This window comes from Ciconia boyciana, chromosome 9, assembly GCF_034638445.1.
Source record: "Ciconia boyciana chromosome 9, ASM3463844v1, whole genome shotgun sequence".
Taxonomy (NCBI): Eukaryota; Metazoa; Chordata; class Aves; order Ciconiiformes; family Ciconiidae; genus Ciconia; species Ciconia boyciana.
This window is the reverse complement of record NC_132942.1, coordinates 42,119,379-42,146,742: the sequence shown is the minus strand read 5'-3', so window position 1 is coordinate 42,146,742 and position 27,364 is coordinate 42,119,379. Positions and strand designations below refer to the sequence as shown.

Below are 27,364 nucleotides of genomic sequence, written 5' to 3'. Positions count from 1 at the left end.
ACAATTTAGGCACTTCACTGTTGGAATCACAATGGTTATCATGTTTAGACACTATATTCTCTTCTAGGAGTACAGCTGAGCATGATGGTAGTTAGAAGTAGCCATCTATCTACACTAAATTGCCAGTATGTACTTACAGAAGCCAGTCAGAAACATTGTTCTAAACTGTAGAACATTTTCAAGATGGGAGAGTTGTATAAATGCATCTCAAAGAGAAAAAAAGTAATGAAGATTTAATCCTTTTCTTCCAGCTTTCCCTTTCTAATTTGCAGCAAATCTTAAGATTAGCCTAAATGACCCTGATTACATCTTCCAAGAATTCAAAAACATAGTCAGAACTTACAAAACGAACAGATTTGGATATTTGAAATTATGGTGAGTTTAGATCATCCTTGAAAATGAAGATACATATTCCTTAAAGCAGTGGAAAGGTTCTTAAGAACATATCCAAGTGAAAGAATTGCTTGAACATTGCTGCTTAAAACATAAAATCATATTCTTTGGTCAATAGACCACACAAAATCAAAGAATTAAACTGATGTTGGCCATCCTACCTTGAGCTTACTGAGTTCTGAAATTTTTAAATCCCTCTTTGGAATAGCTGAGGTGTATTTTTTTTTCTTTTAGAATTGGGTATTTAAAATATTTTTATTTTAAGATTTAAAGGATATTAGAAACTAAACAAATTGGATATAATAAGAATATTTGTTCAGGTAAATAAAATTTCATTTAATTTGTGAAAACAAAAAGGAAATTCTCAAGAAATATTTTCTCTTCAAGTTGGATTCTTTTTTTTAGTTTGACACCAAACTTGACTTGATCTAAAACAGAACAAGTTGCACAAGGGACAACAAGGATTACCAAACACAAAAAAGTACATTTCCACATGCTATGTGAAAATGGGCTTTGAGTAAATCAGATGAAAGTCAGTTTACTTGTAAATAATATAATTTGTTTAGTGGCACAGCTAAGGAACAAAGCATTGATAATCAACTGACAAGAAAAATGCCAGACACACAAATCAAAAAGTGTTAAGACTGGGAGACAGTGAGGCTGCGTGTTTTCATTTATATTTAGAAAGTTCACCTAATGGTATCAAAAGCTAAACATAGGAAATCTTCTCTTTTTAGAACTCTAATGGTTTTACCTTGGTCATTGCAGCAAAGGAATATTTATGTAAATGTCTTTACGTAACAAAATCTATTTAGAAACAAAGATGAAAAAAAGGAATTTAATTTGAAATATTATACTTTTTTTTTTTTTTTTTAAGAACATCAGAGACCTTGGATTCTGGCAATATTTATCAAATTTCCAAAGAAGAAAAATCAACCATTCTAGAGAATCCAGCTGCCACACAGATCTAAGCCACAGCATTGCTGGAAGCCAGAACAGTTTTTAGGAAGAATGGAGCATGAACTGTCCCTTTTCACATGCTCATTATGAATGGTAAAAAGACTTCTGTACTCATTTCTTCTTATTAAATTAAGCTTCCAGCACCATCAAATTAATACATATTATCTATGCCCTTTTATGCCACGATGCAGAAATTACAAGGCCATTTAATTCCTAGAGCAAGCAATAGGGTATCCATTGCCATATAGATTTTCTCTCAAGCTGACAGAGTGGAAATTCATTTATTCTAAATTTTACTAGAATATTTATGGTTTACCATTTAGCAGCAGTTTTTAATCCACTTGCACTATCACTTATGTAACCCAGCAAGCTCAGTTCCAACCTTTTTTCCCGCTTCTACTTTTTTGCTGGCTAACAAAGTTACACAGATACAAAATGAGTGAGCAATTATAGTAAGAACAATTTTTCTTCATATTTGAGCACAAAAAAAAGCCTTTGAGAATGTGGGTTTTCTAATTTCTGGCACAATTACCTTTCCTCTGAACCATCATGAATAAGGCCTTATCTCTTAAAACTTCTATAAACTACATTTGAATCATAGTCATATTGAGGTCAATTTGGAACTGCAATGATGCCTACAGAATTTCCTTCATTTTACTCCCATGTAACTAACTGTAAAATGTAGGACTGCCTAGGATCTCTCCTTGGACATGGATTTTTCACCAATTTCTCTATTTTCAGCTTCATATTTGCCTGAAGGAGAATGCAGCAAGAAAGGAGGAGAACAAAGAATGAAAAGAGCGTTGTAGAAGTTCCCAAATTGTCTGGAGGGAGCTATGCAGCCAGACTGTGCAGCACGTGGTTAGGCCAAGTAACATGTTCTCTCTTTAAATTACTATACTTCAAATATGAACTGTGAGAAATAACGCCTCATGCTTTCTAATGATGCTGCTATGAATATCTAAACACAAATTTCTGTCTCCTCCCTCATGGTTTTTTTTTCCCCTCCATATGCTGTTTTTCTAATCAGAAAATGTGTGCATACTAGGTGATTTGGCAGCAGATACCCTCACTACAGGCATAAATCCCATTCAGACAGGCGGATTCCATTACTTTTTGTGTTCAAGCTGAACGCTATTAATGGTTCAACCAAAGTAAATGGAACCAGCAGAGTGGGAAGATACCAAAATTTGGGTGTGCTGCTCAGAATGTGATATATTTGAAAACTGGTCTCATAAATGTCATATGCTGAAATTTTGTATAAAAGAGATGCCAAATTTCCCACGAGTTGAAATTTCCTGTGCGTTTTCCGTATGCATTGGCATACAGATATTTTTCAAAATTTATAAAATAAAGTCTTGAAAAGTTACAATCCTTCATTCATTCACTCAAATAATATATGCAGATCCTATTTTTGAGTAATTACATTTCAAAAGAGCACAGCTCTTTCAGCATATCAAATTGCTACTGACATATGCCATCCGTCTTAAATACTGTTTTCAGCATTCTAATTTCTTTTTCTAATCATGAGTCCGTGATGACAAATTAAAACAATATTTTGTGTGCAATTCATATTTTACTGAAATTTAAAATGGCAAGAAAGGGATGAGTATTCAATTTATTTTCTCTTCTCAATTAATACAGCAATTAAGATAAGGGGTATAAAACTGGCTTAATTGGGTTGCCATGGCAACTAATTGCCTGATTTCTTCAAAAATAGGATGGTTTAGGTGGAATCAATCTGTGGTAATTTAATTATGTACATCATGAAGCAAGAAGGCAGGTTGGATACACGTAAGGAAAAGTTCTAATTGCAAATTGTTACACATCTCTTTGTTACTCCAGTTTTTTCTAGATGTTGTCTGTTACTATTCATTACCCATAGTACAGAATGATAATTTTTCTTTTTAATGATTGGGAGTATCGAGACTTGCACAATGAATGAGATTCAGAATTGCTCGGGTGTAGTTCAGCTGGTCCTTGGAAACAAGGCAAAAAGTGAAAACTAGACCCTGACTCACTTCTTCCTCATTTTGCTTTGCATGTGCAACAGGGAAATTGAAATAGTGCTGCTCAGCTAGCTAATTTATACATGTGCAACTGGCCACAGTCATAGAAGCAATATCCAAGTTGTTTTGTTTAAAACTGGCCAGTGTAGCTCAAGGCAAACACTGAAATCACATCAGTCTAGAGAGACCTTTTTATAGTCCTCCATATCTCTTAACCTTTACCTTGCTCAAATACATGTACTCCATTAAATAAAGGTTACTGCTCCTGAAGCTTATTTCCTGCGGCTCAGCCCTCCTGTTGGGCGTCCTGCCTGTGACTGTGGATGGCTGCCATGCAAATGCCTGTAATGTCAAACCCTGGGATGGTGATGTCATGTACGGAGCAAACCACTTTCAGAAAAGAAAAGAGTTGTTTTCACTCATGCAGTATTGCTGTAAGAAACAGTGCTTACTGTGATTTAGTGCATTTAAAGCCCCATCCGTTAAAATTTTGAACCCTTAACTCCATCTCTGAGTATCTTTAACATCTGGAAGAGATGCCACATTTTTAATGACATTTATCCTCCTCTATGTTTAATGTAGCAGAAATACTCATATTCCCAATTTTTTTCTCAGTAGTTCCCTGGTGATGAGAATAGCAGGGGAAGAAGCCGGCACACTTTCCCTAGATGAGAGTATCCGTCTCATCTGGGGAGAACATTGCTACCTGGCTTTGTGTGGGTGGTACTCCACCAGAGCGGCATGAGAAAAGTGAAGCTGATAACTGCATTTAACCAAATCAGCAAGACTGGGTATAGTGTTTCATCATTTGTCACCAGCAGCTGACATACTTGAACAGTATAGGTGGTTTTTTGATGTATCAGGCAAACAAAAATAACCAATTTTTTTCTTCTGAAGAGATAGAAAAAGTTACACAATGGGGACATTAACTAGGGTATCATGCCCCTCCACAATAACATGAGTGATTATTGCATAACTAAGGTAAATATGGATATATTTTATAATTCATCCCTCTTAAAGGAAAGGGAGAAACCAGTTTTACCTTTTTTAGATTTCACATATTTTCCAGGTATTTTTTAGCTTCACCTCCAAAATTTTCATGTTTTTCTCCTCCCTCACTTTTCCTAAATTGTGACTCAAACTCTCAGAATACAGGGGAAAAAAGACCATTCCTGGAAAGTTTTTAGCATGACTGACCTTATGAGAAAAACATACAGGTATTCTTCTTTATGATAGTCATCCCAAATACTCCAGTGTATAATAGAATCTGTAGGATGACACTACAACATGGTCACGCAGCACGGTGACCTGGTTGGAAGACCTTCCTCCTGGAAGGTCTGTTCCAAGCAGATTTCTCAAATTCAAGTGATTTCTTGTCTGTATTTAATATATGTCTGTTTTACAGATATACTCCCAATAATTGCACTGTATGCTTGTGATACTGCATTGTTTTTAGTGATTAGAATGCTAAATTCAGGAAATGATTACCATTATTGGCACTTTTGTTAATTGAATGAAATCTCTGATGTTTTCCAAGTTTGCATAAACCTGACTTTGTCCCATTATGAGCTCATTCTCAGATTAAACACAGTTCACGACACTTTAATGTGTTAACTCTGTTTCATGATATTTCCTACCAGTGTTTAATTTCTTCTTTAATAGACCAGAGACTCCGTGTCCACACAAGTCTTTAATAAAAACAGTTTTCAAATTCTAAAGACACTACCTTGACCTTTACTGAAATCAAAAGTAGAGAAATTAGAGAAGTAGAGAAAGTAGAGAAAATTAGGATATTCATTCCAAAAAGTCCTTTTTAAAGTGAAATTTCCCCCAACAGAAGGTCAGACTTTATTATCTATAAAATTAATACTGTGTCCATCAAATTTGCTCTTACACATTGTTTCAATTATATTTGGGAAGGTACAGGAACTGTTTAGATCAGAAATAACATAATTCATATTTAACTACCTTCCTCTGCAGTTAATTTGATAATGCTGAAAAATAATAACATAAAGTTACAAAAGAATATAATAACTGAATTAATTCCTGCAGTGGAATGACTCCATTTTCTATGGTCCATTCATGATTACTGTCCTACTGGTAAAGGATAGCTTTGTGATTTACTGAAAAGAGATAAAGGTGTGATGGATTTATATAAAGAACTACCAAGCATGAAGCTCCTGGTTTTACTTCTGACAGAAATCTCCAACATTTTACAAATAAGAAAAATGCCCTGGCACTTGTCCCCTGCACTGAAGCATAATAACCAGAAGTCAGTGCCTGCTGAATCCAATGACAGATTCTCTATTGACATCAGTGAAAGGGTATGAAAAAAATATCACTGTGAGTTTTGTTTCAGCTGTCTCTGCTCTTCACCCAAGATAGCACACGAATGTAAGGTCATTTTAAAAAGAGCTGGTCATGGAATATGACGGGACAACAGTATCTTTTCTGTAATTATATAACCACTATATGCTATGAATAGTAATAGAAAAGAATATGTTTATTTACTGTTTTAGTGTATGACTAAGGTCCTTTAGCAACGCCTAAGGTCCAAGGTTTTATGTGATTTTTAGAAGCTCGCCTTATAAAGACTGTTAAAAATTAGCGTGCAACTCACAGACACTCTCCCACAGTAAGCATCATGTTTGCAATCCCTTATACTGACAATTAACAATGTTAACACTGCTGAAACTCCTGGTAGTCCGGTCAAAAACGGAACTTGGGGGAAGATGGATTAGGCGTTGCTGATGCAGACCTCTAACTGAGCTGGCTTGTCTAGGAAGCCTCGCAAGCACCAATGTGGTGCTGGGCCTGGACTGAGGTGCTCTGCGTTATACTTTTAGCTGTGCTGGGTACCAATTGACACTGCTGCATTGTGCAGTGGACATTACCTGAGCTCTTCTGTATTCCCCAGTTAAGAAAAGGAAAGTCTATGGCAGCTCAGACTTCCCCAGTGCACGTGCCAACACATTTCAGATTTGACTTAGAGATAAGATGATAGGCCAAAGGAAATAATAGCTTATACCGAATGCTTTTGAAAAAAGTATCTCTGATTAAGTATGGTTCTTTTTTTCCTCTCCTCCCTTTTTGCCCCAAGTCTGTTAGCCCAAGCAAATGACTTGCTGTATTGGAAATGCCCGTGACTTTTCAATTTACCACCCTATCTCATTTGGCAATTCTTAATCCTGCCTCTGGCTGCCCTCTCACGTAAAAGTCCTAACCATATACACTGGTATTAGATAGGCTACACTTACCAACCTGAAGAAAGAGATGGCTTTTACTTTGCAGTTTGTGGATAATGCTGTTTTGAAGAGAATGCATACAGTTATGTTCAATCTGATTTTTTCCCTTTTAAGTTAACATAACCTTCCTTTAAAGTTGTGAAAGAATTCTGTATTCAATTCATATTACTCTACCACAATTTGGCTTGTCATCTAATGTAATACCCCTTTTCAAATGGACATTAGCAATGATGGGCTAGAAAAATGAAGTGGGTTTCACAGCATTGTTAGTTAGCATTATCAGTGGCCTGGAAATAACTTGGGGAACACCTTCCAGGGATATTACCAGTCCCAGTCATAAGTGCAGGGGACAAGGCAGACCCCCAGACCTACCCACTGAAATCAATTATAAAACTTCCTTGGCTGCTTTAGCCACAGAGCCTAGGCTGAGACTTCAGACTGGCAGCACGTATGTGCAAAGACAGCATTGTTCCCTCTGCGAATGGAAGCAATCAAACCGCAAGTGGACAGTGTGCGAACTGAAGCTTGCCTGTCTTATCGCAAGCCTGCCCAAAGCAAAGCGGTGCTCCCCAGCAGGCCCCAGCACCGCTCCTCTCAACTTCCACAAATTCCACTCTTACATATTTATACAGACCAGCAGATAATTTGTCCAATTAGCAGCCTGCCTCTAAGTTTAATGTGTTTCAGAAGCTGTTTGGTAATTAATCCAGGCGTGACACAGACCACAAGGTTAATATCTGCTATTTAAGTTCTGCTATTTATTGCCACTTCCACATGTGGCTGAGCTACATCCAGTGAAGTAGTACAATACTCCTGAATGATCATTATTAACACCTTAGCATGCCAGTACTAAATGCACACATGTGGTTTCTAATTACTTCATTCAAAGAAGTCAATAATGTTGGAGTAGATTAGCTCCCATGCTAACAATGCTGCAGAATTACAACTCAACACAATAACAGCCGCATGAATTAGATGCCGACTCAGTACCTCAACTGAACAGGATTCCTTTTCTCTAACCCACGTTAAACATCTTCTCTTGCTCTGCTGTTCAGCGCGCAGACACCTTTCCCTTCCCTCGTTTTTCCAGAATGGAAAAAATTCTGGGAATTAAGAGGGGTCACCTAGCAGTGAGGTTCTTGGCTTAGAATAGATGAGCAATGCATGTTACTGCCCTAAGCGCAACATAAAGGTATACCCGAAAATCCACTTTCATTCAGACTGGTTTCCACAGTTGGAAATATTCAGCTTCTTGTTTCATCTATTCTCTTTGAGGATATTTGAGTCTACCTTTAAAACATATGCAACTTTGTCCTTTTCATAATCCCTCAATAATATTATCCTGACTTTTTACTTTCATAGTAAGATGACATTTCCCAGTTTACCAGAGTTTAAGATGCATTTAAAAAATCTTTATCCAATAGCAAGTAAAAGACAGAAATAAGTTTAGTGCTACATTTTTCCATGGAAATTTCCTAAGAAAAATATGTATATGAATATATAAGCAAATCATCATGTCAGCAGAATTTTTTTTCCTTTATACTTAAGGCGATATTTTCTTTTTCCTTTCAGGCCCTGCAAATGTTCCCTGAGTCATGTGGTTACAAAAATGTAGAATTACCCTCCTAAAAAGAACATTTTACAATTCATCACCAGGACTAAACCAGCTGCAGCTGTGAAAAAGCGTTAGCATATTAGCTGTTATATTACAGACAAATCTTTTATTTATTTTGTGCCTTTAGCTCTGGAGATTTGGAATGTTCAGGATTTTCTCTTTCTTTCTCTGCTCCAAAGTCACTCACTGAATTTTCACTAGCTAGTTTAATTTTTATTATATTTGACAGAAGGAACTTTAATCCACACAATATGTAAAAAAATATTGCATTTTAACAAGGGTTTTTACTTATGTTTTTATTGACATTGTATTGAACAGAATAGAGTTCAGCATATCAGGGATGAGTTGTTATTGGAATTAAGGTGCCTTAGGCTTACTAACTGCTCAAATATTATGAAGAAATTAACTCTGATAAGGATGATTTATTACTTTCCAAGAATGTTCATAGACTATTTGCATCTAGCATTAAGATCTCAGTGTCAGGATAAGTGTGTGGGATGTAACCTTAAATCAAAGCTGTTCTAAGTTTGAAGTTTTAAGTTAATTCCTCTATTTTCTGTTTGTCACAATGACCTCTAATACCTTTAGGTGGCCACCTAGCAAAGTGCTGAAGCATATGCTTAACTTTACACGTGCACCTTTCTGAACAGAAAATTACAAGCAGGGAAAAAAATCATATACTTTAATGAATATGATCCATAATAGTTACTCACCACTGTCTATTGCCAGAAAGAGAGCGGTATATTTGTTATTCTGGACATAAGGAGATTCCCGATCCAGGATAGCAGTGGTGCCAATGGTACCATTAGTAGGGTTAATTTCTAGCCAGCCTGCTGGATCCTTGTAAACCGAGTACCTAAATAAAAATATAGAAGTTGTTAACAAATTATATATCTAGACATAAAACAATTACATTACTACAAAAGAATATGTCTTTGCCCTCACTGGCTTTCATGGCATAGATCTCTTAATACTTAAAAAATACAGTTTAAACCCTGTGCCTTCCCTTTGAGATAGTTCATTATTGTTAGGCTTATCTGACAAATGGAGATACAGGGAGAGGTTTGAGTCAATTTCTTTGGATACATATGGCCCAAAGCTTAGTACAGAAATCAATATTTAAAACATTATGTAGGACCTGTTTCCTACTGCTGTGTTATACAGCCAGAGTACCTCAACACTTTCAATGGACCTCTGCATCAACACTGGTGTTTACAGACTTCAGGAATCCTCTCACAGTCCTCCTTTTTCCAGACTCAAAATTCTGGCTGGACTAGGAGTTGAGTGGTTTTCATTTTTTTCTTACAATTACTTATTTTGGGTGAGGCTAGAAATGTAAAAAATTGTGGGGTATGGTAGCAAAAAAGAGAGTTAGACTATGGATTCATCAGGTCTAACGGGAGCTGATTATACGCAGACCCGGTTTGCATACATTTGTTCCACAGTCTGTGATCTGTAGTTTCCTGCTTCGTGATTTCAAGTAGATGCAGAGAATCTTGGAACAATTCAACCACATACATGTTGTCTAAATAAGGATTTGAAAACACTGTCTGTCAAGATCCCTCAATACAAAATGCACTGTTGTGCTTTCTTTGCATTAATCGGCACAGGTATTTAGACCCCGATACTGGAAATATTTAGAGAGATTGTGGAGTTTATGCACTAAGAACTGCCCTTCTTGACTGAAGTAATAAACATAGGAATGTTCATGATTAGGGCCTAATTCTATACTCAGTTAAATATATTAAGTAATATAACAACACAGAGCTGAATTAACTGATACCAATTCCCTCACCAATGAAATGTGTTAATATTTTAAACCAAAACTCCAATCATATAATCAATACTTAGTATAATAACCTGTTTATCTTTTTTGTAGTGAATTGTTATAGGTCATAAACAGTCATACAATCTTCTACAGACATTTTAAATTATAAGTAATTGACATGGAACCTGTTATTGTTTAATGAGTATGTGCCTAGCCAGCGCCTCGTAGTGGCATTCACCTCAAAGGTGTCCTATGTGATAATGCTGCCAAAAATATCAGTGCAACTATTTCCTGACGGAATAACCAAAAATAACAGATTGTTAGGGAGTTAAAAAAAAAAGGAAATAAAATTAAATAGAATGGCAGTTGCTAGAAGAGGAAAGAATAAATTGCAGGCCAACGAAGAAAGACATAATCTCATTGAATGCTTATTTCAGAGGCTTGCTTTGGCTCTTGTGCCCTCTGGAAAGCGGAAAAATAAGTTGTGATTAGTTGCTAGATCCCTCTAGCAGGCTGTTAAGGGGTGTCCATTATAATAGCTAACAACAAGGGGGCACCGTGTGGCTGTCCTATCCTGCTGCCTCTGACCCCCCAGTCCTCGTTTCAGACCTCTCAGTCCCATATAACTTGTGCTTTTTCACTGTCCAGTTATTTTGATCAGGCAGAGTTTGAGAACTTTGGATTTTTGCTGGGATCTCAGAAAAGCTAGGCAGAGCCACCGCTCTGCGCTGTCAGATGTCTGAGATGGCCATTAGTATCATTCGTTACCCATGCCGCAAATTTTAGTGTGTTTGAGCAGTAGATCTGATCATTGGCCGAAGGTAAAAGAAAAACAAAAGCAAATGACATAGTGCATGGCTCAAGCTTAAATTCTGTCATTAAGACGGCACTGGAAAAGACTATTGACTGAACTGAAGAATGGATCTCTTCTGTCCCTCATCCCAGGAACTTCCCCTCCAACATTTGAAATAATGCCATGGGAAGGTGGTGTTAAGCAAAGATGTTTGTTTTTTTTTTTCCCCATGCAAGTTAGGAAAAATTAGAATGGATTTGACTTATTATAGCTTTTGAATAATAAATTTTGGGCACAGACACCATACTATTCAGCAGGAAGAAAACTTAATTTTTAAAAGGGAAAAGTTCTGGGCAAATTGGTTTCCTCATGCATAAATGAGGCAGTGCGCACACAGGCACTCAGGTCTGAGAAATACAGGACAGAAACATAGGCATATTTTCCCAGCCCACAGATCAGGTATCCATTATAACTGGATTAGCTGGAGGCAGAGTAGGACTTGAATTTATGCCTTAGAAAGCACAGGGCTCCAGAATCCCTACGAACTTGCCATGTGAGCCACCGGTCCATTTAAATAAACTATTCTGTAGATTGACATTTTAGTTCAGAGATTGATAAAATACTCTTATTTCAAAAGAATGAGACTCCGAAGAAAAAATACTGAGTTTTGCCTTTGAAAAACAAAATCGCTTTTAGCAGAAAGCCTTCTCTTAATTCATCAGAGAGATACCTCTCTTACCAAAAAATTCATCAGTTTTCTCAAAATTTCTTTGGTGTACCTCCAGGGGAAGTGATGTTATCCTACAGAAGATGAACATGGCTAATTTCAGAGGTGCTAACAGGCAACACTGTCCACATGACTGCTATTCTTTACCAAGACTTTGCTTCAGGCTTGAAAGATGCAACCTCCTCAGGGCTGCTGAACCAGATTGGCTTTTGGATGGTACGTAGGAACACAGTGGTGTTCAGGCAGCCAGTTTCAAGGTCAAAAATTCAATATATAGAGCCATGAAAAATTCCACATTTTTATGAGCTATTACTATGTTAAAGTAAATTAAAGGACACATTTGGACACCAGGACCTTTTGGAATTTATGAGAAAAAGGGACAAATACTGAAAACACTTGGCTTAGTCATGCTCCCACAAGAGTCACTCAGAGTTTCACTACTGGCTTCCCCAGGAGCAGAAATTATCCCTTAGGGAATATGTGGAAAAGAATCAAAGGCAAATGCTAGCACATAGTGAGACATTCCATCAACCCAACGTTTCCTTCCACTTAATAACCATTTAAACATTAATCAATACCTGAGCTTTATCTCCTATAAAAATCAGGTACTAGAATAGTAACAATGCAGATCATTATTTCATTTCACTTCTTTGTTTCTTTTTTTATTGTTGTTTTTATAACTTTGCACAAAGGTATGCACAAAAATATGAAACAAGGGCAGCCTAAACAATTCCTGGTCTATTGTAAAACTGCAAATTCTCAATTAACCCCGAAACAATTTAAGAAGATTCAACACTTCTAAAGTAATGAGAATTTAAAATGGATTGTATTATCTTCCCTGATTGCTCTACAAAGCACTGTTGGCTGTGCAAATAAAAAACTGAATTGTATAACCTGTGATTTGGCACAGGATATTGTAAAAGTAGTACTTTGTCTTTCCCACCACATTTTTTACTTATTGTAAGAGTATATTGCAGTACAGTTAAGATGATTGTTCTTTGTTCATTTTTTTGAGGGCTCTGCTAGCAAAAGGTTTAAATAGACTCATTAAGAAAAGCACTATAAAAAAAATAGAAGTATAGAATACAAAGTTTCACTTCCTACTTTTGACTTTAGTGGGATCTGCTGATTGCACAGCAGTTTTGAAAATCAGACCATTTTTTTAGGTGGTTAAACATGAACTTATGTGCCTGCGTGTACCTACTTAGTTTTGAAAATCATGAGCACGTTGATACATCTGTATGGATGTATACAGAACTATGTTCTCTGGTGTGACAATTACTGTTTATTCTGGACTTACTCTACATTGCACTAGTGAAATTTAGTGCTGCTCTGTGGGGTTTATTTCGCTGTTTGTTTTGTTTTTTTGTTTTTTTTTTTTTTAATTGTAAACCATGCCAACAGGTTACAGTTCCCAAGGGGACTGTACAACAGGGCATGGGCAAGTGGGTGTAACCTATTTTGATTGTGAACTCCTTGTGCCAGGTTCATGTTCTTGCACTATCTATAAGCCAAGTATTGCAAAGGAAGTAGAAAAAACAATTTCCTTAGACTGCAAATCGTATGCTGCAAAGTTCAAGTATATACCTTAAATATAGACCTACAAACAGATGCAGAGAGGTTATAGATGCAGAACAAGAGAATACAAATCAAAATATGCACTTGGCTTATTTGGTGCAGAACTAAAATAAAGTAGCAAATATACGGAAATAATTTAAAATTTATAAATTGCATCTTCCCCTTCCTGTAACACAGGAAAATAATTCAGAGAACACCTCCTGGGGTTGCTAGCAGACGTGCATGGTGCTGGTGGCTGGCAGCTTAATTAGCACAGAAGATCATTACACAGACCAGTGGTGATAACATGGACACAGAAATCTACACAGAAATCTAATCACAGCCTTGCACTAGCCACAAAAAGAATTTCACAGCCGACAGTGCAATAGCCCAGGGCGTCATAGGAGAGCAGCCAGGCATCTAGGCACAGAGTCAGATGCTGCTCTTGGCAAGGACTTCCAGAGCTTGGTAGTTGACAGACTTTTCCCATGTGGAGTCAAGGGGTCTTGGCTCTTATGCTTTAACAGAAAGAGAAGGAAGGCAAAATGAATCAGTGACAAATCTGTGCTGAACGACACATCTGCTCCCATTTGATGCACGGCATTGACAGGAGTTAAGGTGAGCAACTCAGATAGGCTCGTCAGGGTGGTGGTTTTCAGCCTTGCACATCTGGAGACTGCTCAAGTCACATTGTACAGAGACTGTATGACCAAAAAGACGCAACAGAAAAGTAACGGTACAGTGGCATTGGCCCTGTGAAATATCTGATTCTGCAATTAGGCTTTGCGTAACAGGGCGAGAGACTGTAGGCAGCAAGTTGACAAGTAAGCAAGGCTGGTCTGGCTGAATTGGGACTTCGAGAATTGGACTTCAAGTCTTGGCTCTGTTACAATGGAATTAGGGAAGCCCTTTAATTCATGCTATGCCTCCAACTCAGCTTTAAAATGGTGAGGATATATTTCTGCCTTGAAAAGCTGTTAAAAGGATAAAATCTGTAAATCATTGCAAAAGAACCGAGAACATACAGCAATGAGGGACAACAAAAGTACTGAGATAGATAGAATAGAAAAAAATAATTTGAATAGCTTTCTAAAGATGCAGAAAGATACTTACTGGCATTTTCAAATTGTATAGTTGCTCGTCTCCTTAATTTTTTTAAACTATGTTTAAAATAGAGTTAAACCCAGATGTGTAAAAATTCATATTCTTTGTGATACATATGTATATATATGTGTGTGTATACTTACTGGTCCTGGGCGAAATTGAAAGTGTCAACATATTGATAGTATCCATTTTCATAGTGTTTCAATCTGACTGGCAGGAGTCAGTATCAGAAATATAACAAAGCTTATTCATACATTTAGATTTCCAAATCATATTTGCTGCTTTTATGGATCCTGGTCCCACTGACATAAGTGAAAAAACATCAGCTGAATAGACCCAATATTTCACCTAAGAAGTATAGCTACACATTTGTATTTTGAATGAAAAGCATTTACATTATCCACATTTCTGAATCCATAGCAGTTCACCTACAATTGGGTAACATATTGAGGTTACCATATCTATCTTGCTCCTACTGGGACTATACCATATAATGGCAGTCTCTGAAATTTCTCTGTGAGCTCTTCATGAACTATTCAAGTTAAATGATCAGTGGGGAAGGTAACTTGGTATTGTCTGTGCCTAAGAGCTCAGCGTGAGAACTCCCTTTTGCCTCTGAATGAAAAAATCTCTAAATACAGACATTATGTAATCTTTAAATCAAGTCAATATGAATTTCATCTCATTATATCAATTCCACCTGAAAAATCAAGAGCAACTACCTCTGGAAAAAGATTCACAGATATTTTGGAGAGACCGGTGTAGCAATTACAGCATAAATATACGTACCTATGTAAACAATGGTGGTTCTAAGAGAAAGACAAAACCACTTCCCAAAATATAAGTGTAACACTAAAAATCTGGATTAAAACTGCAGTGTGCTTCATATGCTTTATGTACGGATGACATAATGTAGAGCTTTAGAGATCAACCTGCTTCCCATCATGCTCCGTCTTTTCCACTGTGCTATCATTACCTTTTGCCTGCACTAATTATGGCAGCATATGGCACCAGAAAGAGTAGGAAGGAAACCTTATTGCAACGCAGCAATTCTCCAGCTGAAATATACTCCAGCCTCATTAACGATGACACACTGCAATTTTTCTGCTATTTGACTATATGATAACAAAGGTATTCCTGCTCCCATACTGGTTTAGGTTGTAAGCTTTGGGAGAGCAACTTACATTTCATATATGTATATTCACAGCCTTGCACAGCAGGGTGTCTAATTGCTAACCCATGCTGAATGAAAACAATAATAGTAATTCTCTAACATATATTACATCTAACCTTCTCTAACTATATTAAGATTTGATATTGTAAAGATATTTTTTATGCAACTTCCAGGCTTGGTTTTTTATTTTAAAATGTTTGTGTCAGTAAAGCCATTGGAAGAATATCTTTGGGGCAGTTGTGGGTTTTCACTTTTTTCAGATATTGAAAAACAATGCTAATGAATAAAATGTATTAATTTCAAGGTGCAAGTGAATATACAGGTTTGCTTTCCATTTTATACCCAAATATAAGGCTACTGCCTACAATCTGCTGCTGCAGCCCCTAAACACTGTGTTGTACAGGTCAGTAACACATGATCCATGGCCCTTGTGTTTAGTGTGACAAAGCATGTCCTAAGAAAAGAAAGGAGGGGCATTATTAGGGATAACTGAATTCACCATATTAACAAAAAATTCTGGCACTGAAATAGAGAGATTGCCAGTAAGACTTGTATTTGCCTTATCACATTAGCTTAAAGTATACTACCAGTAAGCAGTTCTGTGGAAAATCAGTTATTCAAAAGGGCTTTTCATACCTCCTTTCAATACTACTTCCTCATGTGCTTTCCCATTTGGATACCCAAATACATTTTTCTTCCTTTATGACCCTTGAAGAGCTCTACAATTTCTGCTGATCCATATGACAGGATGTCTTTCACATCCTTCCGTATGAGGTAAACTCAGAGGCTGTTAGCTTGCTGTTCAACTTGGAAATTCCTGGATCTGAGCCTGCATGTGAGCATTACGCTGTTTCACATCTCTTTCAACAGTCAGCGATGGTCTGTAGTCCGACAAAGTGCCAATGCCAACCGCTCATCTCTGGTGCAGTTGCCATTGGTCTGCCCTAACAGTTTTGCGCCTTCTTTTGCAAATCCTTTTAAATGAGTGCATGCAGTTAGTACGGCAGTGTTGTCAGAACTATAAAATTACTATTATGGGCACAAGATCATGACAATTTCAACGTAACTCTGCTGTTGCTTAGAATGTTCTGTTATGCAGGCACATCCGAGTAATTCAAAGCTAAGCCGTTTTTTCCATTATTTATTAGCAATTCAAATAACACTGCCTAAAATAACAAAAGCATGTCAACAGGTAAATGGCTGCGTGTTAGGAGAGAGGGGCAAAAACTGATCGGTACTGTTTTTCATACATACACAAGCTACATTGCTGTTGGCAAGTGGATATGCAGTGCTACCCCAGCACATGCTAGATCCCTGTTGTGGTTTAACCCCAGTGATAATAATGATGATAAAAGAATGTACAAAACCAGTGATGCACAATGCAGCCACTCACCACCTGCCGACCGATGCCCAGCCAGTCCCTGAGCAGCGATCGCTGCCCCCCGGCCAACTCCCCCCAGTTTCTATACTGAGCATGACGGCACATGGTATGGACTAGCCCTTTGGCCAGTTGGGGTCAGCTGTCCTGGCTGTGCCCCCTCCCAGCTTCTTGTGCGCCTGGCAGAGCATGGGAAGCTGAAAAGTCCTTGACCAGTGTAAGCACTGCTCAGCGACAACTAAAACATCAGCGTGTTACCACATTATTCTCATGCTAAAGCCAAAACACAGCACTATACAGGCTACTAGGAAGAAAATTAACTCTATCCCAGCTGAAACCAGGACAATCCCCTATTCCACATTGCTTTCAACACACTGCTCTGTACCTGAGCTTGTGGGCCTTGTGTTTCCTGAGGGAATGCATCAGGCAATTTCACTCTATTTATAGCCTTATTGACTGCTCGATGTGCTGTTTGCAATAGGTCTATGGTCTGCACACAGGAGACTTGGCTACTAGGCAATTCAGGTATACATGTGACATTTGAGGATCCAGAATAACAGCTTGGCACTTTTGGGGAACTAGCAACGTTAAGTATTCATAACAGAGCTAAGGAAGATCCCTGTTGAATAATTACAATAGGTTTGTCATCCAATGTATAGGACACTCATAAGATGATATAACAACACATGCAGCCCTACCAAGTCAGCCAGCTAAATTGGTTCTTTAGTTGAAGCATTTTTCTTTTCACCCCTGTAATATGAATCAACAGAAAAAAAATCCTGCATTAAGCTCAGTCCTATCAATAACAGCCTGTTACTAGTACTACCTAATTTAAAGCTAGCCCAGATATCTATCCACCGTGCTGCGGACACACCCTAAAAAAGCATTTCCACTGCAGGTAAGGACTAAAAAGCAGCCGGAGGATTTCATATCACAGGGAAAACAGAAGCATAAGTGCTTCATCACAGGATGTTATTGAGACAAAATGTAAGCATTTATGCATCAAAAAAGCTACAGATTATAAGAGAAATGATAAAGGCAACAGTACTGATAGCCCATTAAAGGGCTTTTGCAGATCTTTTCCGGTCACTTGTATAAATGTACATGTTGTTTACGGATCCTCAGGGCTTTGAGAAACTGTCTTCTATATGCCTAACTTTGTGATTCCACAAAGTGATCACTGACAGGTTGAGAGACCTGTTTTGAATCTTAAACCTAACTGCATCTGGCCAAAACCTTGCCGTACACATATCCCTTGTAAACATGCTCTATTAACACAGAGTTAAGAAGCCCCCAACAATCTTCAAAATATGCTATTAAAAAGTCAGAAAGGAAATCTAATCTGTCATCTGTTTGTACTTTCCGTTCCCCACACTTGACTTATACACTACAGTTGACAAACACATAGTTAGCCATCTTTTCCCATTAAATATATGATCATACAAAATGCATGGTTTTGAATTTGGATTGAAATGCTGCTACTAAAAGTGTGGCTATATGCTAAATGTGCAGTAGGCTGTAAAATATCTCCTGCAGTGCTCTCCTGCAGAGATTTGGACATGCTGAAATTACTTTTTGGCTAGATTCTTTAAAATAAAAATTTTTAAAATATACAAAGCAAATATAACTGAAATATACTATTATTAATCAGAATAAACATATCATTAACAAAATCTAAAACCTGAAATAAATCACATTTTCTGGTGATGTTGTTGAGAAAGGTATTAGCTCGGATGCATTTTTAAACTTACTGAAGATAGAGGATTTATGCAATAGCCGTTTTTCAGCTTCATAGAACAGATTTATGGGCTTGCAGACTGTCTGTATTTTCACAGGCTGGAAATGTCAACTTAGAGTACAGTTTAAAAAAATAAATTAAAATCCCCATCAACGTTCTGCCACAAGTCACTCTGTGCATTTTTCGTCTCTGAAAATTCATGTTTCTCTTTGATAAACTGGACATATTCCAGCATGAATTCATTAGCTACACACTAGTGCATAGCTTAGCTCTGCAGGTCAGGCATGACAATCTTTGTAGTAACTCACTGCAGCAGTTTTTTTCCTGGGCGATCCTGAAGTGTCTCTCAAGTTTCTAGGAGTTTATGTACAAACATAAGCATGCACATACTTTATTGTAACCCTATCTGAATAGGCATCATAGTTCTCTGGCTTCAATGCCAATCGGGCACATGAAATAACGTAATGATCCTCTCCCATGTGCATGCGTATTGGTTAGCATGTACAGTGGACAGGATACATACACTACTAAATTCAGTGGTGCTACACAAGACTGATATACGTTGCTTTTTAAGGCTTAAGGTTTATACACATTCATGTTTTGGTCAGACGTTTGTTGTTAATATCAGTTTTCCATTGACTCAGTCTGGAGAAAAACTCATTTCAGCTTGTTCTAAAGAAATGTGTATTGTACAGAGAACCAGAGCAGGAACGCTGTGGTACAACAGGGCTGAGCATATGACTGAAGAAGCTCAGCAATTTTTACTAAAACTCCTCTGTGCTGTATAAACACAGAATATTCTCTAGAACAAGCTTCCATTTGAGCCTTCTTCTTTCAGTCACCCCTTCAGTATATGAGTAATATATAGATATTTACGGCAAGAAAAGGAGTCTGCCCAATGCTTTGGAGGACAACTTGTCTCTGCTACAGCCTTTTCTGGCTGGTATCTGTTTTATGTCAATAAGTCCCAGGAAAGTCTGCTGAACATGTAAAACAGATTTTTCAGAAATATTTCAGCTACTATTTTTTTTTATTTTTACAATGGAAAGTGTACTTTTTTGATACAACTTATATAAAAAGGCAGACAAAATAATAAAATGGAAACTCTAGACACTACTTGGTCTATGCCAATATACCATTATACTTAGAAACATTGTAACATTCTATTTCCAGTTTACAAAAGTAAAATTCTAATTTAAAATTCTAATTTTAAAAAAATTTAGCTAGAAATAATAAAATTAAATCCCCCTCCCCCCAAAGTATATTTTCTACAAGCAACAAATCTTGGCAGGAATAATTTTGCTTAAAAACAAAACAAACAAAAAGAACAAAAAACTTGCTTACTTCAATCTTTTTTCCAGTTAACTGGGCTGCAGTATAAATACTGTTTTATATGGGTGGGAGGAGATTATAATATCTCTATTCGTGGAGTTTTCTCTTGGCTTCACTCAGAGCCATGTGCAGACTCAGCAGACAGAATTAAGTAGCACACCTCTCACAGAAATGTTTTTTGTCTCATTCAGGTAAAAATGAAGTATTGCCAATACAGGCAAATTGGAGCATATGGGACAGCATAAAAGGTCAAACGAGCGAGCTTCAGCTGCTCATCCTTACTGCTAATGACAGATCAATATATACCCAATATCGTCTCCTGCTACTCACTGAATCAGAGGGATTCGCAGTGGAAATTTGAGGCAGTGTTATAAAAAGAAATGTTGGTGCTATTCTGCATCAGACTTAGCAGGCAATGAGCTCCTTTGCTCAGACACTAGTGACCAAGCATTTTTCAGGCTGGGGCTCTAATCTCCTAGATTTTAGCACTGGAAGTGGTTCCTGTGCCCAGGGAGAACAGTTTGCAGGGCTGCAGCCACATTACAGACAGTATTTGCTTCTGTTTCCACCTGCAGGGCACTTTTAAAATTATGCACCCCACTTCACCATCCGAGCAAAAAGATTCATCATTTCAGCTTTATTTTGCTTGTCATATCAATGATTTAGCAGGCTGGCTTTCATTGCAATTCTCTATCTACAATGATATGATCAAAACAGAATGAAAAATTAGATGAAATACAGTTTCTAGTCTCCTGCCACTGAGAAATATCAAATGAGAAAATGGTTGACTAATTAGTTATTTGTGTGAAGAAACAATAGGAGTAAAACCCTTGGTAAACATGAGGGAAGTAGCAGGAGAATCATTGCAATTAGAATAATAATAATAATAAAAAAACAACACAAAACCTACAGCAATTAATCAGATGAAAATACTAAAATTGTAATAATGAGGCAGTTAAATAAAATGTTATGAAAAGGAAAATATTTTTCCTTCCAAGTCTTCCAAATATTTCTCTATACCAAGACCTAATTTTCAGGGTTTTTTCCTCCAGGGCAAAAAAATCCTAGAAGCTGAGGTGTAGCAAAAAAAAAAAAAATCCACAAACTCATTTATGTATTTTTTAATCAGAAGTGATTAGGGCTATGGTTAAATGAACCCAGAGGCTATAACTATCTGAACTATTCCTAAAGCTAGGGAATAATACACCATATCTGGGACTAACACACTAGTATAATCAGGTTGTTACTGTTGGAATAATTGTCGACACATGCAAATCAGTAAAAGTTTTTTCATTGTAGCAATTGTGCCTCAAAAGCTAATCAACGCGAGATGAGCTGGAGGTTCTTTTATAAACTACCTAGAGAAGGTTTTGGCAGTAAAACTCTATCAAGTTTCTGCACATGCCAGTTCTTTGCAACTGTGCTTCCAGCAAAAGCAGCTTCTCCCACTGAAAATCCATTTGCTGCTTTCTCTTTCAAGCAGGGGTCCAGGTAGCTCTTGAAAAGATGGGAAATTTTTTATAAGAGCCCAGTGGATTCACTACTAAAATGTCACTATTGAACACAGCTGTGAAATAGCACATTTCTACAGATTCAGTGCGAGTTATTTTTTTCTAAGGGATGGGCAGAAAAGAAGTGAGAAGCGGCTCACTACTGCGCAGCATTAGTCTATCCGGATCAGTACAACTCCTGTTGGACTGCGGATCCTACTGCCAGGAACTGGCTTGTCCCAGAGCAAGGGATTACTTCTGCCAGCTGCCATAAAACCTTGGGTTTGCCCTGGCCAATACTAAATTCACAAAGAAAAGACCCTCGCCTGGAAGCACTCCCCCAAAAAGGCAGGGCAGGTGAGCCACAAGTCTTGGCTCCAGCGCAGGTTTGCAACCTGAGCCTGTGTGATACAAAAATATTCACAAGATCCAGTCCTGGCCCCTATTAACATCTATTAACTTTGGGACTCATCTCATAAGGAAGGGAGGGAAGTAATGTTTCTGCAAATTAATTTCCAAAAGGAAAGTGTAACGAATTGGTGAATATGCTGAATAATCATTTTAGCACAGTTTATGTCCTGTGCCAATCTAAGGCCTTTGCAATATTGATGCCTTTCAAAGCAGAGGTTAGGCATCCCCTGTGCACCACTTCATCGGTTTCTTTCGCACTCACTTGCCTCTTTTGTTGCCCTCTTGCCTTTTTCTCATCAAAACTTTTCAAATAATTACAGTCCAGTATAAATCTAGAAGACATTGGGACTAGGTTATCCCAGAGATGGGGAATAACTCCTTGTCACCCTGAAAATAATTACAAATAAGTTCTAGAACTGTCATAGCCCATTCTCCCTACTGCCAGGCGAGCAAGCAATACCAAGGGGGACATTTTTTTAACTGGTTCCTGCGGATTTAGCAGAATGACTTCCTTTGTTACTAAACACACACAACTTTTCCATTAATTACAGATGTTCATTGGGAAGAGAAGTGTTCACAAATGACACAAATGGAAAGAATGGTGTCTAAATCTGAACATACACATGCGGGATCTCTGGGACCACAGCTTCTGGCTGTCCTCAAGGCATGCAGAATTATTAATAGCATGACTTTCCTCTATCTTATCCCTTACTATGTGTAGTAATTTTTACCTCTTCAGTGCTAGAGAAAATGCTAGGAAAGAGTGCTGAAACTATGACTTTCATTTGAATTAAAACTGAAATGCTCCCTTGATTTATGTGGTGAACCTACACTGGAATTTGAAAGAGGAAAAAATGTGAGGTATTTTTGTCATGCTCACTAGTAAAGAAAATAATTAGCAAAAGATTAAATTATGATCCTCAAAGTGGAAGATGATGCTTTTGTCAGTGTTTTTCTTTTTTTAAAGCCTACAACTTTTACTAGGGAAAAATGTGCCCAGTATTTATGAACTATAGCTTTTTTTTTTTTTTTTTAATTAATACCTGGAAAAAATAAGGGAGGGGGGGAAAGATGAACTACAACAGAAGTCAGGAAGTAGGTGTTAGCCAAAACAGTGCAATTCTAAATAAAAGAATCTTATGAATTGTTAACAGAGTTGAAAGAGACTGTAAACATTGCTGAATGGACAGTTACTTAGAAGTTAATGAGACCTTGAAAATGTAGTAGCTCAGTGAAATCTATTCTGCCACAGAAATCTGGATCGTAGCCACAAAAAGCAAAAATATTAACAAGAGAGACATTTTGTTAGAAAATAAGTTCCAGACTCACAAATCTCAACGTTGAAATCACTGGACAACATTAGTTAAAGTTGTAAAAGAGATGACACGAAGGAAAAGTCTGCTCAGTCTGTCAAGTCAAGGTCAGAAAAGATAAAGTGAAAGGTTCTAAGCAATGAAGAACAAGAGGCTGAGTCTCTGTGTTGGATAAAGTGGGAAATACTCATCCCTTAAACAGGAATGTGAAGTATCTGCTATGAATAACATGTAGCTACAGTAAAGGACAGACCCAGTGATTCACAGAAAAGTTATCACATCAATCATGTGGCAATTTTCTTATTCCTAAGTAATTCCATGAAACAAAGATGTCATTATAAAGGCCAAATACTTAAAACAAAGTTACTTGAGACCTGGGTCCTAATTCCATGAGATTTTCCTTCAAGAAAAAAAAAAATTAAGGCTCCCCTGGCTATATCAGGTATTTCAGCCAAAAAATTTACATAAAAGTATATTTACTGTGATGAACCAGCATAAATATTTTCACTAGCTTTTTCTTAGCTTAGCAACAAAAGACAAAAAGGGACTAGTATAAGAAAGGACAAAATTTAACACACAATAAATTGACCATGCAATAAGTAGCAATTCAGAAAGAAAATCTGTGAAGAAGTTGATACTGCCAGAAAAGTAATCGAAGTAGTTTCCTGTGCTGACAGAGCTGGGGCATTCCTGAGTTTGCTGAACTTGCACAGGACTTATTTCTAAGATTCAGCTATTTCTAAGGCGAGTGCCGTAACACAAGAGATGATAGGAGAGCAATAATGTTCTGCTGACTTAGAAAAGCCTCCGAGTTTCTTGGCAGGTTGCAGTTAGGGGCCTGGCAGGAAAAGCAGCCCCATTCCTGCTCCTTCCCTCTCCTTTCCCCATCAAGTGCACAACACTGTCCCCCCAGCTCTATTTAAACTGCCTGTATGTGACAGCTGGTATAAAATATGCAGCTGGTGCAGGTTTCCCTCCCAGAAACTCATTTTGGTGAGATATTGGTTGCTAATCCCATGATTATAAGAGCGTGTTTTCACGTGTTTGACAGGCATAATCTTGAGTGGCAAAGATCCACATTGGACTCCAGAATTCACCAAAGTAAAAGGAAAACACAGATCCTAGGAGTTGAGCTGAACCTGATCCAAGCAAAAAACCTGTCTTGAATCTTGTTTTTTCTCACATTAGAGCACTGCCTGAGCCATTATTTGTAATCTTTGCTGAATGTGGAGCTGATCCCCAGAAGTATATTTCATGTTACCAGTTCACAATAACAACTGAATTAATAACTGACATCTCTTAGAGAGGATTTGTTCAACAGGGAGAGCTGTGTGAACCCGCAGCAGTCTGCAGCATCACCCCTCAGCCTCCCCGTCATCCTCCAGAGCCACGTGCTGCTATTGCTGCCACAGCCTGCAGGCTCCCATCAACCCGCTGATCCCCAGGCGCGCCCCATTACACAGGCGTGAGCATACACATTTACACATTTCCCATTACGTTTGTGTTTCTGTACCTCTGGGATGGGAGCCTGTGGGTAGAGCTTTGTTAGCAAGGCTGGATGCTTTCACTAACCCGTCTCCTGTACCCACCACGACACTGATGCCAGCTTTAAACCAAGAAAATGCCACTTTGTCTCTCCCCTGCCCGCCACCACATCCCTGAAGCAGGGAGCCTGATGGAAGCAACAGCAGTGTGCTGGAAATTCAAGTTCCTGTAGGTACATGGTGCTGGGAGGAGGAGATAGGGAATGAAAGGCTTATCCTGGACCAAGCCCTTCATGCGGACTTCCTAAATGCTACCTCTAGGGAGGAGATATGGGGGGTTCCAAACCCAGTCAAAATATTTTAGAATGAAACAGAATCAAATCAGAATGATTTTGGTCACAGTTAGGTGCCAGCCGATGAGTGAGTTAGGAGTTAGTTGTCTCCTTGGTCCCTATTTAATCTACTAAGCATCTATTATGAAGGCTGAATTCTTGAAAGGTCAGTGCAAGAGCAGGAAAGAAGGATGTGGGTTTTTTTTAAAGAAAAGAGTTAGGCTTTTATAAACTTTTTGGGTTTTAGTAGCCTACCTTTTCATATATTTCCTCTGAATTCCTAGTGTTTCTTCATGAAATATATTTTATACGCACACAAGTGTATGCAAATAAATTTGTCCAAGAAGGATGTCTCGAGGAAATTGTATGAGTTATTCACACAGATATGAGAATTGCTCTGTGTAGGCATTACTTTTGGAAGATTATAGAGGCATATATGTAAAAACTTGTGCTAAATTGATGTCCTAGTAAAAAACACATCCTTACCATTGCTTGGCATCAGATTATGTTTCCAGTTGCATATTACAATACATGAACACGATAATGTTAATTTCATGTCAATGACTACGTGAAAAATATATGCAAGGCTGTCTAACGTTTGATTAATGGTGTGACTTTATCCAGAAGAACTGGAAATTCTCAAAGGGTTTTATAAATCAGTGAAGAGCCAACAAATTAATAACTTTGTTTCCATAGAAATAGAACTCAACTAATTCCATAAAGTATGTCACTCTGGTATTATTATTGCAGCAATTAAGATGTTTTTCCTTTTAGTCCTTTAGTTTAGCTTTGTTTAAAAATAACTGTATTTGTAGTAGGAAAATAGACTGTCTTGATGCATTTGTATAGTTATGTAGCCCAGAGGAATTAATACCCACCAAGTAAAAATACTTTCCAACCTTGTAGCATCCAATAACAAAGAAGCAAAGGGTAGGTGAGAAATTCAGTAGCATGTGTGATAATGTGAGTATATAATATTCAAGAAAATTCACACTACTATCCAGTCCAATAATATGAAGAAAAAGGCACATTTATTCCTGGCTAATAATAACACAAATTAAGTTTTCATTTTTTCCAGCTGATATTGAATATACTGTGCACTTCATTGGTGCAGTTCTTACAGAAGAAACTTAGTTAATTATCTTTCATTCTTTTTGTAATAATAGGCAATCTCCTGTCTGAGGTTTATTTGCCTGAGTACACTGAACTATACAAAAAACATGCAACCACTTTCCGTCCTAAATGTTGGAGCAATGTGTGATATCATGTCACATCTTTTCCTTTATTTTAGGCCAGTTTCTTTTGTTTGCCTAACTCACCATCTTTAATGACCATGACAAAAGAAAAGGGAAGTGTGATTTTCTAATCTCTATGAATCAGATTCTCAGGCATTCAAGCTGTTCAAATGCACTTTGAAATCCATGGACTTCCCTCCTACCTGTCTGGCCCTTATCACTTTTCAAGATTGTGTATAACCATGTCTTAGTTGTTTTATTTATAATGTCATCAAGTCTAGGTTGTTACATTTGTTATGGGTTGCTGTGCTGAATTTCCCACCCCCCTTTCTGCCTGTGCCTTCAAGGGATGCTAAAAAATGAAATAGTACTTTTCACTTGTTGAACAAAAACATTAGAAGTCAGATTCCGCACTCAGTTATATTCACTCAGGGGATATTAATTGTAACATCCCTTGTCTAACTGATGTTACTGCAAAACAAATTTGGTCCTGTACATCTAAATATTAATAGAGAATACTGACAGAAATTAAATTCTGCCAGATATTCTGAAAAGCGTGTCACAAGGTACAGCAGGATTGAGAAAATGGTCCTTTTATACGTATTTCAACATATAATATACGACCTATGAAAAAAACATGTGTTTTTCAAAGAAATAGACATTAAAGGATATTCTTTTCCAGAAAAATTATCCTTTATTTGCTAAAAGGTGAGTTTGTGCTGAACACTTCTCAGTAAAATTCGTCTGGAGGTTAGAAAGCATCTTTTTTGTTAGGGTAAGTATCCTGTGTGCATCTGAATGCTTGCTCTGATATACTGCCTACAACAAATCTACTCTATACAGCACAATTTTTATATCATGTTCATCATCATAACAGCCAAGCCCCTTTCAGATGTACATTAAGCAACATGATAAATGTGTGTCATTTAAGAAATCTGCTGGCCAATGATGGAAAACGTGAAGAAGTTAGAGGAAAAAGCTCCACATAAGTATCTGTTTACGACACAAAAAGAGCTTTCATTAGTTGTTACAGGATTAAGTACTGAAAAGACAGGAAATGGAAGAATTACAGTTGTTTAACCTTAATTTGCTACACTGAAAGTTGCTGATAAACTTTATATCTAGGCCTTGCTTTACTGCAGTGTGGTACCAATGAGGCAAATACCTTACCAACCGTCTTCCACTATTGGGTCATATATAGGTTTATTTTCTGCTTGCTATCATCTATTGCATTCAGTGCACACAACATATAGTACTCTGTAATTCGAGGGTATTTAATCCTCTCCTAAACTTCTTATTAATGTCT

At 37.5% G+C, this 27,364-nt stretch overlaps 1 protein-coding gene across 2 annotated transcripts in view; it reads right to left on the bottom strand.

Moving 5' to 3' along the window:
• Window positions 1–27,364, bottom strand: part of CDH13 (cadherin 13) — a 521,177-nt gene that overhangs the window by 27,934 nt on the left and 465,879 nt on the right. For both annotated transcript variants that reach the window (XM_072871837.1, XM_072871836.1), the window contains exon 11: window positions 8,936–9,078. In XM_072871837.1, coding sequence (XP_072727938.1) covers window positions 8,936–9,078 — 143 coding nt within the window. The remainder of the gene's footprint in view (window positions 1–8,935; window positions 9,079–27,364) is intronic.